This window comes from Onychostoma macrolepis, chromosome 03, assembly GCF_012432095.1.
Source record: "Onychostoma macrolepis isolate SWU-2019 chromosome 03, ASM1243209v1, whole genome shotgun sequence".
NCBI classification, from domain to species: domain Eukaryota; kingdom Metazoa; phylum Chordata; class Actinopteri; order Cypriniformes; family Cyprinidae; genus Onychostoma; species Onychostoma macrolepis.
Genome location: NC_081157.1, coordinates 29,042,845 through 29,058,979, shown reverse-complemented (window position 1 = coordinate 29,058,979; position 16,135 = coordinate 29,042,845). Strand labels below are relative to the sequence as shown.

Below are 16,135 nucleotides of genomic sequence, written 5' to 3'. Positions count from 1 at the left end.
AACAAGGTTACATGAGAAAAGCTTTATTTAAAAGTACAAAACAAACACTGCAGACTTTGTACAGGAATAATTTACCACCTCAAATTTAGCCAGAATGGAAAAAATGAATGATTTCATTTGTACATGAGGGTAGTTCATTAAAAAGAAAACAGAAGAATGTAAATAAAATAATTTAGATGTTGAAAGTAAAAAACAAAAACAAAATAAATATCAAAGATCAATGTGATACAAGCAGATTAATGACGAGAATCATGAATACAATTAATCTAAGCCTATTTTTTTGCTGCCTTTCATGGTGTCCAACAATCGCGCCTACAAGACCTATCAAACAGGCAAACAGTGTGGTTGCACATGGAAATAAGATTTTACAAACAACCACACCCATTCATACAGTACTTAAATGATGACAAGCTCAATGTTAAAGGCACTATTTTAACTACAAATAACATGACTACTTCCCCCAATACCTTACAGTTTCATCTTAACATCGACAAATATAAAGTAATAATTTGGAGCAGCATACTTTATACGTCATGGAGTTTCTCTAAGATTTCTATAGGCAAGTGTGTTTTAAAGAGCATTGGTTAAAATTCCTATGTGCGTTCATGGTAAATAGCTTTTAAGGACTGACTGAGCACATATTATATACTTTGAAAAATAGATATATTCATATGTAAAATATAGAATAATTTATCCTATTCAGCCCAAAAGGCAACATACAGCATACATAGAATAATAATTAAAATAAAAGACAGAAAAAGTACCCACTTGGTTTAAAGACCATTTTCACCATCTAACGGTGTTAGGAGGAACGTTTACTGCACAAAACTGCTTCAAAATAGGGAAATGTCTACAGGCCTCAGTCACAAGATGACCTGTAATGCCTCTGTCAGTACTGATTTTGTTTTTACTCTAATTAAATCTACACAAATAACTACAACGAACTGGCCAAAAACACTGGCATCCCTGTAAAATTACAGAATAGTTCTGTGATGGCGTGTTCGGTTCTTATTAGTCTGAATTAGGGCATTACAATCTAGTTACTAGAGGGTGTAGTTTTATTTAACTCACAATAAAAATATTAATAAAAGAATAGAAATGAAGTGAACTTTAAAGAAAGCGCACAGATGGGTTATGCCTTTGGTGGCAGCTGAAATGAACACAGTAAAGCAAAACAGAAATGCCTCAATAGTCCAAGAAATGATAGCTCTTGGTGTCATCAGCATTTGATCACAGCATCTTGAAAAATAGAGAAATACAAATCACCACCAGATGTCAGTGTAAAGCACAGAAAGAGCTGTTTTGTCAAAAAAAAAAAAAAAAAAAGGATACTTGTACACTCTGTCACTGTAATTCCATAAAGAAGAAGTAACACATTGCACTTCCTACCAAGGGAAGTAAATTCTGATGAATTCTAATATTATGTAATGTATTAAGTCTTAGAGGAACAACAAAAATTGGCCACAACATGACGAATGGAAAATTCCTGGGTTTTCACTCTAAAAGGCTTTTGTGGCCTAAAGGGAAAGTATAGACAGCAATTTAAAAACCCATAAGTCCAGAAAAGAGGATCTGCCAACCAGAGCTGTGGTCACATTTAAAAGAACTGCACAGAACGCTTTCACAACAGAGGTTTGAAATGCTGACTGTAGGACCAAAAACAATGGCAAATAAATGAGGAATACTGAAATTACGTGTTCTTAAGATCTGCACTCTTAAAATAAAGATCCACAATAGCATCTGAACACTACCATTCACCAAAAAAATAATAGTGTGTTGAGTTTATGTACTGACACATAGGAATTGAGAGTGGGGCTTTCTTCTATTGGACATCTGAACTAAAATCAGTTAAATAAACCACTGTAATTAAAAAGAAGTACAACAATCACACCACTCAGAAGGCATTTCATGTCCTGGATACATATAAACAATGGGAAACATCAGATCTAGATTATTTTTGGGGATAAAGAAACATATAAAACACTTGTGGAGATATAAAAATGCTAAGAGCACAACAGGACCCCAGAGACGTGGGGCAAACAGTGGGCTTCCCAGCAGCACAACACCCCTCTAATGCTTCCTGCAGTGGTGGAAGGGCTCACACGAACAGTCATAGCCACTTAGGTAAGAGACAATCCTGATTTCAGCCAGCTTCAGTTTAAAGACAGATTAGTTTTACCAAATACAGACGGTGTGTTAATGTTTTCGGATGAACATTTGAGCTGGTTTCAGGACACCAGGATTCTCCTTACCCAAAGTGTCTGTGTCAACATATCAAATATTTGCATTTTATATAGATTTGAATCAGGGTTACCAACACCGGCAGTGGCACCTTTTGTGACTTAGCAGTAGGAATGCTTTCTGAGCGGACGGAATTTTCTATACGAAGTTGGAAGCTTAACTTTGACATTATTTTTTAAGCTTAAGGCTGTTAACTCAGTTCTGTAATATACAGGTTATAACTGAACTGTATTTTTCGTCTTTTTCTTTTTGCCAAGACAGCTCCTGTTATCACAATATCCAATATGGATTACCTACCATTTTATGGTGTCGTATAGAGACAGGTCAGGAAAAACGGTATATCTTTGAGATAACTGACAACACAGATGTGCCACTTGGATGTTATCATCAACACGTTACACTTTGAGGATAACTAATTTTATATTAGTACTAACTAACCTCTCATAAAACAAATACAACAATAAAAAAAACTCCATGAAGTGCCCTTTTCTAGAAACTCAGTTACTCTATAATTTCAGTCTTGAATATTCACATACGTCAGTCTGCTTTGCAAGTGCTTCATAGTATTATACTGTAATTCAACAGTTAAATAAGTGCTGTTTTCCCATTTGGGATTCCTATGTTTAAACTGCTGACTAAGAGAGGATTGGCTCATTTCCCATTGGATAATTTGCTCTGTTTATCAGTAATGTAACGCTTCAGGATAAGGATTTGCCCTTGATGTCGATAACATCATTCTCAACTTTGTACTGTGTCAGTCACACCTGATTTTTGACCAGGATCAGAATCGCTGGTCTTTCACAATGATCGGTAGTAATGTATTATGAGTTTATGCCAACGTATTTCATGATGTAAGATGACATCAGCACATAAACGGTTCCCTGTTCAAAAGTTTGGGGTCGGTAATAATTGTTATGCTTTTGCTCACCAAGGCTACATTTATTTGAACAAAAAACACATAGTGGAATATTGTTACAATTAAAAAATAATTTGATTCCTGTAATGCAAAGCTGAATTTTCAGCATCATTACTCCAGTCTTCAGTGTCACATGATCCTTCAGAAATCATTCTAATTTGCTGCTCAAGAAACATTTCTTAAAAATATTAATCAGCACAACTGTTTTCAACATTGATAATTATGTGGATCAAATGTGTGACCCTGGAGCACAAAAGCAGTCATATGTAGCACAGGTATATTTGTAGCAATAGCCAACAATACACTGTAACAAACCATACATCAATGGAAATATTATTTATTCAGCTTTCAGATTATCTATAAATCTCAATTTCCAAAAATTGACCTTTATGACTGGTTTTGTGGTCCAGGGTCAGAATGTAATGTGTCCTTAATGAATAAAAGTATTAATTTCTTTGAAGAAAAATGTACTGTCCCCAAACTTTTGAAAGGTAGTGTATGTTTACAATATTAATATGAATAATAATTACGTCCTATAATGATACATTATTCATTTTCATTTCTGGAGCATATGCAATAAGGCACGGGCATCATAGCTGTCGAACCAGTGCTGCCATGGCAGGTTAAGTCAAGTACTATCTCACACTTTAACAAGTGCTCAGCTCTGCTAAGTCTCAGCCTGTGGTGAAATTGAAAGAGCTGCAATGTGCCCTGCCGGTGCCGGAGGTTATAGCACAGTGCACAGACAATATAGATGTGTTTTTGTATGTATGTGTGTTTTGTGAGTGTGTAAAAGAGAGAGAAGTGAAAAAATAGATGCAGCTTGTTGTAGTCGCGCAGATTAAGGCCTCCACCCTCCCCTCAGTCTGACCACTGAGCTTCCTCTCAGTGTGGGTCAAGCGGCGGCCTGCAGGCCAGTCTAGGTTCAGAGCCGGATTGGACCAGAAGGAGCTGGGCAGGTGCTGTCAATCAGCACTACGAGGGCGCCGAAAACGGGGCGGAGTTAGAGCTGTGATTGGCAGACTTGACAATAGTGATGACGCTGGTGGCGGCCACCTTACCAGAAGGCCCGCGGGTGACAGTCCGGGCGAAGCACTGCAGGGCCTCGTATTTGGCACGAAGCGCGTCCAGCTCCAGTCGCATGCTGGCGTTTTCACGAGCCAGTTTGTCCACTTCTTGTTGCAGCTCTGTTTTTTGTCGTTCAAGCTCCTCTTTCTGTGTGACGCGCTTGATGCGGCAGCTGGCAGCGTAACCCCGGTTCTTTAGCGTGCGCCGTCGCTGCTTCAGCCGGACCACGTCTTCCTTTGTCAACCCGCGCAGATGCTGGTTGAGCTCCCGCACCGACATGGCCACCAGCTCGTCGTCACTGAGCGCCGGGGCATTCTCACCCACCTCCTTCTTGACCTGAACCACACAACAGAGAGTGTTTCGGCAAATTACCATCATTTTTCACCTTGCAATTCAACAGAGAAACAAAAAGAAGGTTTTTAATCAGATAATAAATATACTACAGTTCAATAATACATATTCATGAAGGATGCATTAAATTCATCAAAAGTGACAGTAAAGGTCACTATCATGTTACAAAAGATTTCTATTCCAAAAATAGTCTGTTCTTTAGACTTTGCTATTAATCAAGGAATCCTTAAAAAAAAAAGTTAACAAAAATATTAAGGAGCATAACTGATTTTAACACTGATAATAATCAGAAATGTTTCTCATGCAGCAAATCAGGACATTAGAATGATTTCTGAAGGATCATGTGACACTGAAGACTGGAGTAATGATGCTGAAAATTCAGCTTTAACATCACAGGAATGAATTACACTTTAAAATATATTAGAATAGAAAACTGTTGTTTTTACCATGAAAGTATTTCACAATTATACTGTTTTTACAATATATGTATATACACATAAATAATATACTAAACGATTAAAAATGATTACATTTATTAAACTGACTACTCAAAGAAATATGGTGCAAAATATGTGCAATACATAGGAGCATCCATATAAGGTGGATGAGAATACATTTTCTTATCTCTTAAAGGTTTAGATAATAAACATTCCAGATAATAATAGTTCAGATAATCAATAGGCTACTAATTATATCACATCTATGAATCACAGGGAAAAGTTCTTACCTTTAAAGCTTTGCCCGCTTTAAAATGAGTCGTCATGCCCTGCATACAAGCAGCTAGTCAGAACTCCTCAAAAATCTGTCTAAAGAAAATAAAAGAAAGGGAATTAACATATATATATATATATAAATGTAAAATATATAAACGATTTTGCTATTAAGGAACTTTTTTGTGTTTGCACGTGTCAGTCTCAGTCAGAGAGCCTATGTCAGGTACATTGCATTAAAACTGCTGAGTTAAATGAAGTTACCTATAGCAACCAGCAGAGGTCATTACAACTCTGCACAATATCAGCGAGACAAGGGTTACCCTGTTTACTTGCTGATCTCGCGTTCTCACGATGTAGCTCACCAGACCATTGCAAGAGTGCAATAATAGAAGCAGGTCAGCTCTCGGCATGAGGCTTTGTCTGATCTCTCCGTTTAGCCGTTCATGCAAAGCTATTTTGGCCACTATGCTATTTTTAAAAAGGCCACTGTGTGCGTTCGAGCTCATGCCCTCGAGACAACCGCCACAACCAAATTAGAAAAAATAAATAAATAAAAAAGACGCGCTCCGCGGGGTCCATTTCAGGAGCGTCAAAATGCGTGAGCTCTGTTCAAGATAGCTGCCATGGAGACACGGTGTGGGACTCACGTGACCAGAAAAATGGTAAACAAGCTTCATTCATAAGCTTGCCACACAGGAGGACCACTCTCAAAACTACCAAAAACTCGAACAGACCCTCTACAACATGGGTGTCAAACTCAGTTTAGATGCAACCCTAATTAAACATACCTGATCCAGCTAATCATGTCATTTAGGCTTATTTGAAAACTAGATGGTTTGTGTGTTGGAACTAAACTCTGCAGGGCTGCGGCCCTCCAGGAACTGAGTTTGACCCTGCTCTACAAGATTAGACAACTGTTGAAACAATGTAGGAAGTGAATAAACCAAAATAACACATAGGGATAATATACATTTTACTAAAGTGTTAAAAAAGTGACACCCTATAGGCATTGATATGCAAAAATAAAGATAGATAGATAGATAGATAGATAGATAGACATCTGTCTGTTTATCTATCTTATCTATCTAGCCTATCTATTGAATTGAACATGATAATTTTAAGTAGAAAGACTGAAATAGTGTTTTCATCTTCCATTGGAATAAAACATACTCCAATAATCGTTGTTTTTTTTGTTTTTTTTACATTTAATTTTTATCTAGAACTTTTTTTTTTTACAGGGTATCTATCTGTTCATCTAACTATAGCAATCAATCTACCTAACAATCTTTTTATCTGTCCGTCCATCCATCATTCTGTCTGACTTTCTGTCTACTAAGAGATCTGAATGTCCTTGCATCCATCTATTGTTTCTGTCTATCATTCTATTCAGTGATCTGTCTGTATATTTGTATCCATCAAATTATTATGACTTCTTTTAAATATAAAAAGTGGTATAGACCACACATGGAAACCTGTTTGAATGTAATGTCAAGTTTTAATGAAGTCAAATCTGTCCTTTTCTGTTCAGTAAATGGAACATTCCAGGAGGCTGTCAGTCACATGGGAATAGTTTCCCTTATACAGTCACTGTTATATTTGTGCTTTTAGACAATGTTCTTTATCAGGTTTAGAACTGTGGCTGAAAGACTGGATCCTGTTACACTAGGCTTTCCTGGCTCGTTTCATGTCCTTATTTAACTGTGCTTGTTATATTTAGCACAGCATGCTGACACAAAACTCCAGTTGCCAGTGACACAATTTTGAGTGGAAATATTATAAGCAACTCATTAAGACTCATTGTGGAATCACTACACTTTCACCTGCAACTATTTCACAAGTATGATTATTCCTTTGGGCTATTACTCTTTTATTCCATATCAAACATAGATTCCATTCTGAACGCATTTTTTGGAGCACAGAAAGACCATGTTCCAACTTCCGCAGTTTATTTCTCCGGTCCAGTCATCTGGCCTTCAACCCTCTGCATACCTCAACCATTTTAAGTGATTGCTTTGTCTTGGTGAGAATTCTTTAGTAATGGTTACATTAAGTATCTTTGACCAGTGAGCAGATTCACTGCCTTTGGCATGTTTGGTAAATTCTGAGTCATTCTTTTGATTCGGCCTTAGTAAACCACACCGGACGTGCATCAGTTTCTGGTTTAAATGTTTCAGTTATGACGGGACAAAAGAGTATATATTGGGTATGAACTGAGCAGTTGAAACCAAATACCACCATGAAAAAAATCACTTAAGGCTTGATTCGTACCATCTGGCCCCTTGATGTGAAGGCTACATTAAGGGCCCCTCAACTCATTTGGCTACAATCAAACCAGCAATCAGAAAACTATGCAATATCGCTTTATATTTGAAAAATGAGAGCATAAGTGAAACTGCAATGGCACTCATTGAAATAATTAATTGAATCACAATTAACTGAATATCAAATCTGCACTGTGCCATGCATGTTCATCTAAAGCTGTGCAACAAACAACGTAAGACAAGCTCTGACAAGAAGAGTTTTCCTAGACAGCAAGTTGGCTCAGCATGGCTGATTTTAAAATGGCTGTGACAGGGGAGACCCTGCCTTTCTTTCCAACTAGGACCATGAAATGACATTTAAAAAAAATGCTTCCCTCTCTATTCATGGGGCCTCCAGGCTTTCAGGTCTTTCTCACACACACACTTCCTTGAAATTCCTTCAGCACATGGTCCCCCTTTCCATTTGTGCTGAGAACTGGGGTGAACTGACAGGGGGCCCCTCTTTCCTGCTCAGCCCTCACAGAGAGGAAAAGCCCAAATGTCCCAAGGCCAGAGCCGGGGTTTCATAGTTTCCTGGACATAAATTATAGGACTGAACACCACCTTTGATGCTGAACATTTGATAGTCCATATGAACACTAGTCTTCTTATCATGGGTAAGGAAACAAAAAAATTAATTCATGTTACAACACAAGGCCCTGTGAAGGAAGCCACAAAGAGTGTGTAAAGTGAGGATAACGGAGACATTCCACACACAGTGACATTGAGAAGGGGCCCTACTTTCATTCAGAGAACTGCATACTTAAGACTATGCATAATAGTTTCATTACATGACTACAATCATCTAAATATATCCACATTCACTCCATGTTATATTTAGTGTCACTTGTTGCAGTGTGCTAACAGCAACAACACTTAAATAATTAAATGGAAATGGCATATAAATGCATGTGATTAGTTCACAATTTTTAAGTTGTGTACATTTTCCAAATCACTAAAATGTAATATTATTCATAATAAAATAATTTATGATTTAATTTAATAATGTACATAATCACATATTTAATGTGTAATCTATATTATAAATATTTATTTTACCATATTTAAATATTTAGCACTAATCGCTAAACCACAAGCTGTAACAATATTAAATAAACAAAACAAAATAAAAAACAACTTTTGTGAGTACTGTCCCAGCAGCAAGCCCAATTTTTTGCACATGTGCACTAAAATTGTATAAAACAAGTCTGTACATGTCGCTAAATTTCACTACTTAATACTTACTAGATCAAGTTTCTGCAAGCACCACATTTTGGTTGAGAAGACCATATTGTTAAAGTTGCTTGTTTATGCATCATTGTGGTAAAGCTACAATTACATCATCCGACAACAATAACAAAACTGCAGACCTCTCTGACAGAGACAGATTACTGTGGTAGAGTTGCCATATTATTTCACATCAACAATCATAATTGGTTTGTCCGATTAATATGGCTGTGCTTACACAACAGCATGCCTGATTTGTGTTGCTGTAATATGTGGGCGCATGCAGAACTGAAAGTATTCAGTAATCACAAGGTGAAGCTGTTCAGACATGTCACTGGCATCACATGGACGTTGGTCACGGTGTTAAGCCCGTCAACATCCTTTCTGTCACACTTCAAGGGTCAGCCTTTATTATACATTAGTGTTAACTCATGATTTGGCAGTTGTAGGTTACAATGGAAAGGATTGCCTGCGTCAACGTGCTCCGCCAAACATCGCAATTATTTTCCACGAACTACAAACCATGATGTAAACTACTTTGGCGTCACATAACTTACGTTTCAAGTAATTACTTACATGACATCTGATCCCAATAAACCCAACGAGGCGGATTATTACTGACTAAACCTCTGGCCTGCAAGGATAACGTCTGCTAAAGTATTGCATGCTTTGGCTGATACAGGGATGACGTTCTTTCTAGGCTCCCTGAGCAATATGGCTGGGTAACCGCATATTTGAGTCTTGAGATTGTGAACTTTCTCAGAAACAGCCCTCAAAGGACCTCCCCTCTTATGGAATTTGACGCCAGCGTTGCCATGTTAACACATATGAGAATGTGAGATTCTCTTGTTTTGACCACTTATGAAAGGTAGAGAATTGAGACAAGGCCTTGGGCAAAGCCAAACACCACTTCAAAGCCATGTGTGCTTGTGTTCCCATGATAAATGGAGGCCTGGCTTGTCTTTGCTGTTTGTTTTTCCTCATTTGCTCCACTAGTTAAGCAGCGAACAGATAGGCCGCTCTGCTTGGCGGCCAGCTGCTACGTTCCTGCGCGAGCGAGCCGCTCTCTGTTTTTCACAGGGAGGTGGAGAGCTCCGTCTCCTTTGGTCCTGGCCCACTCTTTTCCACAGCGGCGCATTCGCAGGGATATTATGTAAAGGAAATGGAGAGCATAGCAGAGCCGTGAGTCATGGTGTTTACTGGTAAGAGTGAGGACGATCGGCAGGGAATCACACCCTCCCGAACTGACGTTTCCTGGAAAATCCTGTTGTTTCGCAGGGGCGGAAGGAAAAGTACGTGGAACCTTGGGAACGGTTGGCGGGGCCGCCGGAACTTTCTGCGGATTGGGAGGAGAGGTATCGAGAGCAAAGCTGGGGACGCAGGGATTCAAAGGAATGTCAAGTATGTGCTAACCAAGACAAACCCGCCCAGTATGTACGACAGGGAAGCCAGTGCAACGTGGTTAATAAGTGAAGAACAACAAGCACAGTTCTGCACTGGAAAACCATGACACGACCAACTTGGTTTTAACCATCAACATTCACTCATCCTAACTCGTATCTGATGTAACATCGGTTCTCCACCCTCATGCCATTAAACGTCTACGCTTAACTGATGGTCTACAGCAAACAGGACAAGCTGGAGGATTGCGCAATGTGGCATCAACACATCATAAGCATATAAACATCCAGTTACTCAAGCTCTTGAGAAATAAGTACCAGACAGCACTTCCACAGACCTGACCACAGCGTGGTGAAGTCAGTCCTGTCCGATCCAGGAACTAGAAAAGGGCAACAAGAAAAGGGTAGGGTGTTGCTTTGTGGTCTAGACACTCCATAGGCCAATAAAGTCTGATTCTGTAATACACGGATCAATAACATGACCCTAATTTTTATTTTGTCTGGATCTGTTTGTTTATTCAACGGTACATTAAAAATGTTGTAGCCTTGTGGGCAGCCATTGTTTCCTGATTCTCCTACTACTGTCTTATGCATACAACTTTATAAAAACATTAAAAGGCAATTTATACATACAATGGCTTTAAAACAATAACCTGTTCTATAGTAAATGTTTTTAAATTTCTGAAATAAAATTCTATTAGATAATTGGTAGCACTTTATTTTAGAGTCCTGTTACTCATGTACATACTATGTATTTATTATAGTAATTACAATAACTAGGTAATAAATAGGTACTAACCCCGAACCTATCCCTATGCCATGTACTTACCTTATATTACCAGCACTTTCTCAGGTAGGTACACTGTAAATACATGTACTGTAAAATAAAGTGCAACCAGATAATTTGGGTGGTATTAAAAAGGATGAAATAATTTAAAATGTTTTAATAAATACATTTTTTCAAATAATTGAAAAGTAGTTTAGAATGATCTTTTATTATTATTTATTAGAAAATAAAATATAATGAAATATTTATGCCTAAATGATATAAAAATGATATAAAATTTTTCAAATTGTTAGAATATTTCTAATTAAATTTCTGCTAAAACATACAAGAAAAAGAACACAAGAAGTGATATCACAGAGAGGACCCCTCATGACTCATTGCCGTGTAATCAAAATGTCATATATTTTGACCTTTTGATGACACGGCAACACTACCAAAGTAAAAAAGTAATATATTTAAAATACATTTATTTCATACTAAGTATAGTTCAAATCTATTAACATATTTACTGACAGATAACTCAAGACTTACTGATATAAAAATTTTAATTAAACTTTATTTGGAGTACTACTTGTGCACTATGCACATTTCTTAATATCAAGTCTAAAATGTGTTTTAATGTCACTTTTGATGAGAATTGTATGATCTTTGAATAATATTGGTCTTTAAATGCAAGATAATTAAAGTGTACCTGAAATACACTTGCAATAGTTCCACTTTAGCACAATCAACGTATATCTTTAATTATACTTTAGCACTACTTCTGCACAATTAAAGTGTATTAAGTACAAAATTAGTTGTTCCAATTTAGCAGACTTTAAGTATACCAGTTTAATATACTAAAAGTACAATTGCAGGGTGTTTTATTAAGTACATCAATATGAAAATGTATTTGTAGTATACTTAGCATGAAATAAATGTATGTCAAATACATTTAAGTATATTTATTTTTCACTAGGGTAGTTTAAGTTAATAAAAAAAAAGTAAGTGGTACAAACACCCCCAAAACGTAATGACATTTATGAATGAATTCTATGACTTTGTAAACATCTTTTATACACACACACACACACACACACATACATACATATACATATATTAAACACACACACACACACACACACACACACAGTATGAAACCAACACTTCTAAAAATTTGGCACACGTCACATATTTCCCAATTCTGGCAATGACCAGATCAAACGCACTCAGGCTCATTATTTACCTGCAATATTTCAAGTGACAACACAGTGACCTTGCATTTCTCTCAGAAACCCATTCAAATCAATAAGACTTTGATTCATGATGACTGGTGATAACGTCGCAGCCTAGGTCAAGACATGGCGCTCAGAGAGAAAGCAATGGGTGCGCTTGACGTGAGAAGTGGGTTTGGAGTTCCCCTGTGTTTCATTTTGAGTCATTAACTCACCAACTACCGCTGTCTCATTCACTTTCAAAACCCACTGTCCTAACCACAAAGAGTACTGTAAGAGTTCCTGTTCTCTAAATGCACCATCTAAACCACAGGATTTATTTCTCCAGTGATTCTAGACTACGCTATCTTTAGAGGTGTGAGATACTCGATGCTACAACAATAATCGTGAACTAAAATCGACATCATGTGATTAACATAATACTGATGGTAAACTGTTTACTCATAGAGCATCGCTTAGTGACAAGACTTGAGTGCCTGCCCCCTTCTAGTGATCCCACGTGTGTGTCTCATGACAGTGCAGTGTGTGGAGTTCACTTCCCCTGGGTTTCTAAATGCAGCAAGTAGACAACGTACAAGATGTGGGAGGCCATCACCACAGATACCTCAGCAACTCTGAGTCAGACTACCTCTCAGACAAGGTCACACAACCCCGCATACAATATGAATATGGAGACACGACAAGGCTGCCCTCCTCCATGACTTTCCATAGAGATCAAGATGGGACAAAGGTCACGACAGAACCCAATATTTGCTCTATTCTCTGTGCCTTCTTCCGCAATATGCTCTTAAACCAAATGTAATCTGACCCCAGCAACTGTTTCGGTGTAATGACAGACACTCAATGCAGTTTCCCCTTAGCTCTGCTCTCAGAACTCTTCCTGGGCAATGCCTGGTGCTGATCTAGCAGCCTCAACAACTGATCTTCTGCTGACTCTGGAAAAACTAAGCCAAATTATCAGATTGGAACACAGCAGCCCCTCACAAGTGGATAGTGGCCTTTTTATATTCTTATATTCCCCAGGGTGAAATCAACACCCGTCACCAGCCAAATGCGGATACTGTTTTACACAGTGGTGGATATTTTTGCTCATCTACCAGTCGCTGTGGCGGAGGATGTACAGAATGTCTCCAAATACTGTTACATATAACAAGAGCGATGCACACATTCAAAGTTATTTTGAAGAACAGATGAAAGACATGCTTTCAGTGTGCTTGCCTGATTCGTCATGCATGCTGTGCGAGGGCTTTCCATATACCACACGTGAATTTCCATTCCTTACACCCGAAAGATTTTGCCTTACATGTAAACACTCTAAATTAATCATCTTAAGAGGTGCTTCTGGTACGATTCACTTGGTGTGGTTGTTACACATCAAGAAAAAAAAAAAAAAATTCATAGACTCATAATCCTCCATATCACAGCATAACAAATCATTAGCATTAACTTACAACTACTATAAGTCCATCCAATTTGATCTGCACAATACACTAGCATTATACCACAATATATAAACTATACAAACAAATATCAACTGCTTGATAGTTTATATCATCATCACATGTAAACTACACTGTCATCTAGCGCTAAACTCCTAAAAATGGAAAATTAGGTATTAACATTATGAAATTCTTTAAAGCTGTTTTGAGACAATGTGCATTATGAAAAGCACTGCAAATAAATCAACTTGACTTGATTCACTTCTATTAATGTACATTGAAGTTGACGTGAAATATTTACAAAGTTCTATACAACATAACACCTTAAAGGTGGGGTTAAAGGTGAATTACAAAAACCCTAACTAAAGTGGAATAACGTAACCTAAATGGTCCATTTATAAGGTATTTGCATATTTTTTAATATCAAATATATACAGTTATTTTATTTATTCAATGATCCACTATGAGTAATAGGCAAAAAAGTTAATTTCCCACCCTGACTGTCCTTAAATTGTCACATAACACACTGAATGTAGTTCAACACATACTACTCTGTTTGAGTATAGGACATGCATTCTTCTAATTACAACGAACGGACTTCTCTTTGATGTGGTTTTTATCACATTAATTTGATTCAGAACTGCTATTTTATCATCCATTGTGGAAATGAATCACATTATCCAGTTATGACTCATTTTTCCTGTGAGGGCGTTGCTCTAATGCTAACCTGCCAGAATAGAGTGGACACAATCATTCTTAAACAAGTGTGTTCATAGATATTTCCAATCACCTACACATCACAAACTCATATACATTCCATTCCATATGTGCCCCTCGTACAAAATTGTGAAAACATTCAATCGCTAGCGTTTTATTAAGTCATATAAAGTGTAACAGGTTTTAGTAGCCACGTTGAAGGTGGTGACACATGCTCCTTTATTATGATAGTTTATATTTTAAACTGTCACTTGTTTTTGCACTGCGCAACGAAAAATCGCTAACAAAGACATAAGGGCAAGTAAGCCTTTTCTAGAAGATACAGTGCATTCTTTTAAGTAATACTCATCACGCGGTGCGCGTGCACTCAGAATCTGACATAACGTCACCCTATTCTTGAACCCTCGTGTTGATTAAAGAGCGCGAGAAGAAAACCGAATCTTTCCGCGCGGCTCGGATGACTCGGGATCGTTAGAACAATCGTTCCATCGCTTCAAAACTTCCAATAGTGCTCCAGACACAAACATGCCCTTTGTCCCAGAATTCCTAAATGCCCACCACGTGTTATTTCCTATTGTGTCGTAATATTAATTCTTTTGAAACATGCCCGCTGTGAAAAGCGACAAAAGTTGGAGTCGTATCGCCAAATTGCTTCAAAACTTACAAGACGCAGTTGTTTACTTAGTTAAAGATGCGATTCACTCAAGTATTCCGTTTAAAATGTAGCAAACTTCCAATTTACGCAACATTAAAGAGTGTCAGTGAGAGTAGTATTGTTTATAAAAGTGATCGTTTATATAAAAAAATAAAAAATAATAATAATAATAATAAAATCCCTCAAAAAAAGCATTTGTAGGCTGAATTCCACGCTGCAACTTTCAACACGTGTCCATACCAGACCGATACATTTTTGTTTTCATAATCAAATATATCAGCTATTACACAACTACTTATGTTTCATCTTTAAAATAAATGTAATTCCTTATTGAACTTTATAATTTTAGAGAAGAATATATTACGCTACGCATCGATCGACTACACAAATATTACGGATAGGTTGAATTCTTATCCGTCATCGTGAGAACATCAGCAATTTCGAGAGGAATTTCAAAACAATCTCCCAAAAAAGCTCGCGCACTGTACCTTGTGAACGGGGAATCTGTGTCTGGGATGCGCAGAATGTCTGAGAAGTGTCCTGGAATCAACAGGTCGAGCCTCGCCTCGCGTCCTGCAACCGAAGCGAAATGTGTCCCTGAACTAAATTAACTACAAAACAACAACAATGTATCAACATTCCACTCCGTGCTTCCGCAAGCACTGGCGTCACCGACTCCTCGTGACCGCCCCCTCCATTCATGAAAATAACTTTATGCTGACGTCAGTCAGGCGGGAAACCAGTGGAGGCCAGAAATAGACGCAACTGAGTACTTTGGGAAGGTTTGTTGTATTTATCGCTGAAATTCAGAATTTGTGGGTCAAATTATGTGTACGAGAAGCGAAAAGTTATTTTAGCCCTTGATGGAATGATCTTGAGCTAGACATTGACAAAAGGTCAAGTTTGTGTGTCAGTGCCCTAAAATATAAGCCTAGCTGTGGTATGACATGACTGTTATGAGAACTCGTACACCCATTTGTATCTCTTTTTTTTTTTGGTCTTTCTGTAACGTCAGTGTTTATCAAAAAATTCTGTATCGCACATGTCAGTGAAGGGAATCCAATGCGCCCTCTGTCTGCCATGAAAGACTCTGCTTAACAGTTGTTG

General features: G+C 37.7%; 2 protein-coding genes across 3 annotated transcripts in view; one reads left to right on the top strand and one right to left on the bottom strand.

Moving 5' to 3' along the window:
* Nucleotides 1-7: 7 nt before the first annotated feature.
* On the bottom strand, nucleotides 8-15,659 carry mafk (v-maf avian musculoaponeurotic fibrosarcoma oncogene homolog K). 2 transcript variants are annotated; one of them, XM_058768390.1, is made up of 3 exons: nucleotides 15,517-15,659; nucleotides 5,304-5,382; nucleotides 8-4,561 (listed from the first exon to the last, which is right to left on the bottom strand). In XM_058768390.1, the coding sequence occupies exons 2-3, from the start codon at nucleotides 5,346-5,348 to the stop codon at nucleotides 4,133-4,135; spliced, it is 474 nt and encodes a 157-aa protein (XP_058624373.1). In that variant the 5' UTR covers nucleotides 5,349-5,382; nucleotides 15,517-15,659; the 3' UTR covers nucleotides 8-4,132. The 2 variants fall into 2 exon arrangements, with proteins under 2 accessions (XP_058624373.1, XP_058624374.1); XM_058768391.1 differs by having other exon boundaries at nucleotides 5,304-5,378; nucleotides 15,517-15,619.
* A 16-nt stretch (nucleotides 15,660-15,675) lies between these two features.
* The window catches only part of ints1 (integrator complex subunit 1), a 29,427-nt gene continuing 28,967 nt past the window's right edge, over nucleotides 15,676-16,135 (top strand). Inside the window, exon 1 of the mRNA XM_058768388.1 lies at nucleotides 15,676-15,810. The gene's annotated coding sequence lies outside the window, so the exon portion shown is untranslated. The remainder of the gene's footprint in view (nucleotides 15,811-16,135) is intronic.

Excerpts from the sequence above, each read along its gene's own strand:
- mafk (XM_058768390.1), bottom strand. The coding sequence starts at position 5,348 with ATGCAGGGCATGACGACTCATTTTAAAGCGGGCAAAGCTTTAAAG. Across the intron at positions 4,562-5,303 it reads AAGCGGGCAAAGCTTTAAAG|GTCAAGAAGGAGGTGGGTGA; the intron begins GTAAGAACTTTT and ends TGTGTGGTTCAG.